This window comes from Drosophila serrata, unplaced genomic scaffold (assembly GCF_035046125.1).
Source record: "Drosophila serrata isolate PLE 108 unplaced genomic scaffold, ASM3504612v1 contig_280, whole genome shotgun sequence".
Classification (NCBI taxonomy): Eukaryota; Metazoa; Arthropoda; class Insecta; order Diptera; family Drosophilidae; genus Drosophila; species Drosophila serrata.
Genome location: NW_028257178.1, coordinates 189,966 through 197,801, shown reverse-complemented (window position 1 = coordinate 197,801; position 7,836 = coordinate 189,966). Strand labels below are relative to the sequence as shown.

The window sequence follows — 7,836 nt, the reverse complement described above, 5'->3', positions numbered from 1 at the left end:
ACTAAAGGTTCTTATTATCTATAACAAATCGAATAGTCGATTACCGGCTCATTTTTGTTCAGGTGCCTCCACCTACTCGTTCGGTTGTCATCTCAATAAATTATGTATCCCATTTTAATCGACTGTAATATAGTCTTCTCACACATCAGTGTGCAATATTTGGAATTTTTGGCAGAAATTAAACTCCGATTCCAACAGAGCTACATATCTATCCACCATCGAAAAAACGATAATCGAACATCTATGGCTTATCCAAAATATAAGCAAAAATGGTTGATACATATATCTACAGTGGAATAAGTTACCATCTATTTTGTGCTGTTGAACAACAGAAAAAATTCAGATTGCGGGAGATTATGATTGCACATATTAATATTAATTATATGACAAGGAAATGGAAATTCTTAAATGATTTTTCAACATATAGCATATGGGCCAAAAAAATCGATTCAAAAAGAAATTGATATATATGTTTATTTAAAATAGTAGCAATTCAAGACAACTTTAAAAACCGAACAATAAAATTTTTTTTTCTCTCTTTACTTACCATCTTTTCTTACATTTCCGTATTGAAAGGGCGATCGTTTGCAATTAAAAACATCATCACCTTTTAAAAGGACAAGAATATATTGAAATGTTTGAAAGCTCACTCGCATAAGTTCCTAGATAAATATCAATTGTTGTCAGAATTCCAAGAGGTATTGTGCTTGCCTTAGTTTCAGAATTGGGCAGATTCAGAACGCCATACCGAAACGTTTTTGTAAAGCAAAGATATGAAATTTCACTTATTCAAGTAATCAAACTTATATTTTTAATAGTTAAAAGTAATACGATTTATTTTCAGAAATTTTTAACATCTATATATATATGTATAAATGCTCTGTTTGTGTCTACTTCCTTCATAGACTTGAAAAGTTCTGAACCGTTTAAGCCCAAATTTTTACACAACATGCGTTGAGGTTCCAGCTGGGTTATTGTCTACTTTTGATGTTGATAGCTTATCTGCGTTTGTGAATATATCAGGTTTTTTTTCGCGTTTCCCAGTGCCCCTACTGCTGCGCACTCTACAGGCAGCCAGCTGAATCGAAGCATTTGCTGTCAAACATTCAAAACATATTGAAAGAAGAAATTGGAGATTACAATTTTATTTTTTTGTTCAGGTTCAGTAAGAAACGAAGTCATGCCACCCAAGAAGTCGAGTTTGGGTCGTCGTACTCGCAATACAGAAGCAAAAAGACGTAAGATTACGAATATGACTGACGAAGAACGGGCCTCTATCCGAGAGACTGAGCGGCTGAGAGCAATGCAGATGCACAAAGCGGAATCAGCAGAAAGACGAGCAGATAGGCTAGAGAGAAAACGATTACGAGTTAGGCAGTCGCGTTCTGCAGCAATCGATTTGATTCACTCTCAAAATAATGAACGCGACAGGGCAAGGGTAGCTGAAGCTTGGATGCTCCAGGAGGAACGGGGAAAACATTCCTCATTACATTGATTCTGGCTACGGTTCGAGCTAACAAGGCCATAGCTTTAGCTCTTGCTTCATCTGGAATCGCTGCGACATTGTTACCTGGTGGGAGGAGTGCTCATTCAGCGCTGAAGTTGCCGTTGAACATGCAAATTATCGAGACTCCTACGTGCAACATTTCCAGAGCATCTGGCATGGGAAAAGTATTGCAAAGATGTAAACTCATAAACTCGATCATTGCGGGATTTGCATGGAGCTGCCCAACCATTTGGGAATGCGTTAATATTGCTCGCAGGGGATTTCAGGCAAACGTTGCCTGTGATTTCCCGATCGACACCAGCTGACGAGATAAATGCTTGCTTAAAATATTCTATATTGTGGCAACATGTACGTACATTACAGTTGAAGACGAATATGCATGTCCAGTTACAGAACGATGACTCAGCCGACGTATTCTCACGACAGCTACTGGACACGGGGAACGGAAAGCTGCCAGTCAATGACGCGTAGAGAAAAATAGTATTGCCCGAGAATTTCTGTAATTTAGTTACATCGAAGGAAGGACCTATCCAAAAAGTGTTCCCCGATATCAGAATAAATTATAGGAATCACAATTGGCTCAGTGGACAAGCGATTCTTGCTGTCAAGAACAAAGATGTCTACCAGCTCAATCATGTAATTTAATCCAGCATAGAAACGACGAAATTACATATAAGTCGATAGATACCGTTGTGCAGGCAGAGGAAGCAGTTAATTACCCTACGGAATTTCTAAACTCACTGGATCTGCCTGGAATGCCACCACACATAGTGAAATTAAAAATAGGTGTGCCGATTATCATGCTCCGAAATATAAATCAGCCGAAACTCTGCAACGGTACGCGACTTGCAGTCAAGAAATTGATGAACAACGTAGTAGAAGCAACGATCATAACTGGTCCTTTCAAAGGTGAGGATGTCCTCATTCCTAGGATTCCTCTGATCCCGACTGATAAACCGTTCCAGTTCAAGAGATTTCCGTTTCTCATTCGTTTGGCGTTCGCAATGACCATTTATAAAGCTCAAGGTCAATCTATGGAGTTGTGTGGTCTAGATTTGGATGCAGATTGTTTTTCACACGGATAATTATATGTTGCGTGTTCCCGTGTCGGAAAACCAGATAGTCTTTATATTTACGCGGAGAATGGAAAAACGAAGAATATTGCATACCCACAAGTATTACAGAATTAAATGAATTTGAAAATTATTCTTTTTTGTTTGACTTATTTCTTATGCGTGCAACCACAATATGCAACAGAGAAACGTGGCAGGGTACAGCTAGTATTAAATAAATATTTACTGGATATTGATGTTCGGAGCGTTTGCAATTAAAAACATCATCACCATTGATAAGGGCAAGGATAAAATGGAATGTTTGCAAGCTCCACATCAATGTTGGCATAATTTCAAGTGATATTGAACTTGCTTTAGGTACAAAGTTGAGCAAATTCAGATCGCCATACCAAAACTTTTCTGCAAAGCAAAAAAATTTAATTAACTCAATCAAAGAGTCTTTCTTATTTCATATCGATCGAAGAGACTTCCTTACGAACCAGTATACTCGTCCATTATATGAAAATAAAGCACCTCGGATATGCAATTAATTAATAAAAGCTTTTATAACTGTGTTCGTAGGGGGGCGATCCTTCCGCTATTCCGCAGATCCTGCAGGGGAAAATAGCTCCCGCGACTCAGTCGTAAAATAATATAGCATAATATAATTAAAAAGAGAAGTTGGGGGCGCCGTGGGGCTCGCTTCAGTGCGTCAGCTTTATTTCGCATCATACATTGCACTAACTAGCTTAGACTTAAGGGTTGCGCACTCGACCGATAAGCTAAACTTAACAGTGCGAGAGTGGGCCCGAGAAGTGAAGCGCGAACTATCCATCCCTCAGCTCGCTTAGTAGCGAGCGAAGCTCGGGACCGGGAATATCGACGAGACGAGAGCGGGAGCACGTAGATTAGCATGATGAGCAGTGCGCTGTCCTGCTGGAGTGCAAGAGCGACAAAGCTTTCGAAGCTCGGTGGACATAGGCGGCGCCGCGTCCGCCACGAAAGGCCTCCTGACGTGAACAAACTGATTAATCTTAATCAAACGATACAAATAGGATCAAGCCTATTATTCATACGTGGTGTAATGTATCATAAGCGTTCAGCAGAACACACTAGATCTTTGATGACTGATCCAACTGATCTGTGAGAATGTTGTAATAAGAGCGTTATTTAAAAATAAATAATTTGTCCCCCAATGCAAGCGCTAGCCGCTAAGTATTGCTGTGACGTCATAAGCAAGTGAGCCGCCGCTTCGGCCCACTGGCTGTGGCCGTCCGAAACCTATGAAAAAGACTCTGCGAACAGAAATTTGCACACGCATACAAACGTGTGAGCGCTTGTACACATATGTATACACATATACAAAGAAACGAGAGCACAGCGCAAAGAAACGCACCCCTGCTCATCCTTACACAGCCGATCTGCCACTGAAAAGTGAATTCTTGTTGTGCTCGGTTTCAAAAGACTGCTTCGAACTCGAAAAAGCCGAATGCACTCTGGGGTTCTAGACATATCGTTCGGGTGCTCTGGAGTTCCAGGCTCAGCCGTTTTTGTGATAGCACTTTTAGGTACTGTTTGACTCCTCTATGTGTTTCTTGCTTAGTGCTATAACTCATAAAATTATAAAAGAAATTTTTAATTAAAATAGAGGTATACTTCGTAGTAGATTAAAATATGTCGATATTCATATAATTTTTATCAAAATTATTCTTATCGTTCCTTTGTAAACTATTTTATATGAAGGTCCAAAAATGTCCGACATAAAATCATCTGAACATTTAAGTTTTAATTTAATTTTGCCGACATATATTAAAATTAAATAAATAAATATGATGTAAGGAATACCCCAATATATGGGTCAATAAAATTAATAATAATTGTTATTTTTTTTGTTTTAACTAATCTTTTTAAAAATGTATTAGGCTATACCAAGCTTATACTGCTTTCCCACACAGTTTATCCGTGTGGAACAGTTAGGGCTTTTTGCAGATGTGAAACTACGATTCCCACAGCGCTACATCTCCATCCTGTGTCCGATAACAGCTGATCGAACAGCTCTAGATCGTCCAAAATATAAAAAAGCTTGTTAAAATGGCTACTGCGGAATAAGTTAAATACTATTTTGGGCAGTTCAACAACAGAAAACATGCAGATTCCGGCATATATTTTAGACCTTATATTAAAATGCTTAGATGCTTAATGTATCTCCCACAGCAGTTGGTGGCTATGTTTATGGAAAGTGCGCCAAAAAATGTGAATAAGCACAATATCTCAAATACAGCGACTGCCGAATCTGACTGTTAGGGGAGTCCCTATAAAACAGAATGACTGAAATACTAAAAATACCGGTACTTAGCCAAAAAAGAAAACTACTGTTTTCATAAACAGCTGATTTAAAAAGCTGCCAGTGTCAGCTATCGAGGAAAACTCCTTAAAAAACATAGTTATTAGAGCTTTTTTAAACTAAGTTTTCTGTTGCCGATAGTTTAAATAATTCATTTATGCATTCGTATAGGGAATCCCCTATATGAATTCGGGTTTTATTCACAAAATGATGTTTAATTGGTATGTGCGGCGAGCAAACGCAGAAAACCCGTCACATTTATTTGTATTAGGTGGTTGGTTGGTGATGAACGAGTAATCTTTATTATAATCGTTTTTGTTTTTAACAAACAGCTGACCACCATTTTTACACGTCTGGCAGCTCTGTTAAAATGAATGCGTGAATGTGTTTTATTTTTGTCGTCGCTGTCACGTTGTCGACAGTACAACTGCGATCTTTTAATAATAATCGTAGTAAATTACTAGTAAGTAACGTTTGTATAACAAGTAAATAGTTTTTGAGGTATTCATCACCTGTTACTTATCGTTTAAATTGGAAGAAATCGAATAAGTGAGCATAACTAAGGACTTTGACCCCACGCAGTAACAACCGGTAATAACCTTAACAAATATTACTTATCCTTGACTTCCAGCATATCCCTAAATGAGTCAATTAAACTTGGTTTGGCTAATACATAGCAATAACTTTCAATGCCTTAGATATATTTCCCTAGTCCACGAGATGAGCTGTTATTTCAGTGATAAGAGTTAAATTCTTACCATGCTTAAGATTAGATCATTTAAGTGCAAATTCCAATGAGGTCAGGCATGATTTCAAAGGAAGAAATAATTTCTAATTTCTATTTACAGATATAATTCACAAAGTCATGGCCACCGTTGAGAAACTATCCACCGATCGAAAGGCTAATCCTATCAAGTCGTTTCTTACGGGTGGATTTGGTGGAATTTGCAATGTTTTGTCTGGTCATCCGCTAGACACAATAAAGGTAAATCATACTGTAAGTTTAGCAGTTTATTAACATTTAATGTCATAGGTACGTTTACAAACGATGCCACGACCGGCTCCTGGAGAGCAGCCTATGTATAAAGGCACCTTTGATTGCGCTGCGAAGACCATAAAAAACGAAGGCGTGCGTGGTTTGTACAAGGGTATGTCCGCCCCTTTGACTGGGGTTGCTCCTATTTTTGCAATGTGTTTTGCTGGCTACGCATTGGGGAAACGTCTCCAACAACGGGACGAAGATGCCAGGCTTTCATACCCTCAGATCTTTGTTGCCGGCTCGTTCTCTGGTCTGTTCTCCACTTTGATTATGGCCCCAGGAGAGCGCATCAAAGTGTTGCTGCAAACCCAGCAGGCGAAAGGGGGTCAGCGTAAATACAATGGAATGATTGACTGCGCTGGAAAGCTGTATAAAGAGGGAGGACTTCGCAGCATTTTTAAGGGGAGCTGTGCAACAATGTTAAGGGGTAAGTTTTTGTCCATATACAGTCGAGTCCCGATAATTCGAAATGGCAAGGGGATCACTTTTTTTACGAATTAGACGGGAATTCGATTTATCGAGATTTCTATTTAAAGGGGCTCAAAAATGAAAGAGTCGAATAAACGGGGTTTTTACATTTCACATCATGTTTACATATGTATTTAGCTTTATTAAAATTAAACAAACATAATAAATATGTATATTCGTTTGTACGTTTTTCAAATTAAAGGAAAATTAAACAAAAAATTAACAAACAAAATTAAGCAGAAACATTAAATTATTAAAAATGAAAATTCACGATTTCAAATAATTGGTAATTTTTTATTGCTTCGTGTTTTTTTCTTATATTTTTTCCATTGCGTTTTCTAAACCTATTAGGTTGTCAAACACACTATTTGGCACATCATGAGTCGAAAAATAATGTTTAAGTTGAGGAATTAATGCTCTGGTTTGTAAATTCTATAAAATTTCTTCTCCGTTCTGATGCCTGCAAAATCTAACGTCGCTTTAACTACAAAATATTTCGCATCGCATTACGATTTATAAGAGGTTTCGAAACAAAATTACAATTTATAAGAGGTTCAATATTCTTTGCGTTGCGCCAAATACTACGAATTAATGAGGGGACCAAAATGTATGGAATTTTTACGAATTAACGAGTTTTTTTTCAAGGGGACAGAATTTTTTACGAATTATCGCGATTTTCGATTTAGCGGGGTACGAATTATCGGGATTCGACTGTACATCAAAAAATGAAACTAACGGTATATATATATATGTATATATATATGCAAAAATAACATTAGCCCTCTGCAAATATTATTAAAGTTGAAAACAAAAGCCAATGTAAGACAGATGGGATCAAATATTCGCTGCACCTTTCAGAAAAATTTCGTAGTTCAAATATAAATAAAAATTGACTTTCTGAGTCGATCTAGCTCTGTCCATCTTTCCAATTTACGCAAACTAGTCTCTCAGTTTTGAAGCCTTGCAGATAGTCTCCAATATACTTTAACTCGTATAAAAATTGGAACGGGCTGAATTGAAAAATTAAAATAGAGAAAAATATATTTTAGCTGTTTTTCAAGAAATGCCCAACTTTTTGTTTTTTAACATAAATAAATATAATTCATATTGCATTAATTATTAATTATTTAATTTTAATCTGCATGGGTATATATATATATACAAATCTAAATTTTATATTCCGTTCTGTTTCCTTTAAAGATCATCATAAGATTATAGTTAAATATTTAAATTTGAAATAAAAATTACTTTTTATAAAAAAAGGATTAAAAAATAATCATTATTTATGATTTGTACATATATTTTTTTGTAACTTTGAAAAGTAAATCACGCCTTCCCTAATAGACTTATCACTAATATTATCGTAAATTCTATATATATATTTTTACAGACGGGTAAAATTTCGGTTTTTGTTAATTTTGGAATT

General features: G+C 36.7%; 1 protein-coding gene and 1 long non-coding RNA gene across 4 annotated transcripts in view; both read left to right on the top strand.

The window, feature by feature from the left end:
• The first annotated feature begins 50 nt into the window (after positions 1-50).
• LOC147643166 (uncharacterized) lies at positions 51-2,713 on the top strand. Its single transcript, XR_015272510.1, has 2 exons — positions 51-272; positions 1,161-2,713. It is a non-coding gene; the product is annotated as an uncharacterized LOC147643166 (long non-coding RNA).
• Positions 2,714-5,101: 2,388 nt separating this feature from the next.
• LOC110188792 (congested-like trachea protein) overlaps positions 5,102-7,836 on the top strand; it is a 43,512-nt gene continuing 40,777 nt past the window's right edge. The window contains exons 1-5 of one of the 3 annotated variants that reach the window (XM_020958649.2): positions 5,102-5,174; positions 5,236-5,366; positions 5,442-5,494; positions 5,752-5,888; positions 5,937-6,369. In XM_020958649.2, the coding sequence (XP_020814308.1) occupies positions 5,769-5,888; positions 5,937-6,369 (553 nt within the window). In that variant the 5' untranslated portion in view covers positions 5,102-5,174; positions 5,236-5,366; positions 5,442-5,494; positions 5,752-5,768. Of the gene's footprint in view, positions 5,175-5,227; positions 5,367-5,441; positions 5,495-5,751; positions 5,889-5,936; positions 6,370-7,836 lie in introns of those variants that run through there. The other 2 variants (XM_086836574.1, XM_020958647.2) reach the window with 2 other exon arrangements.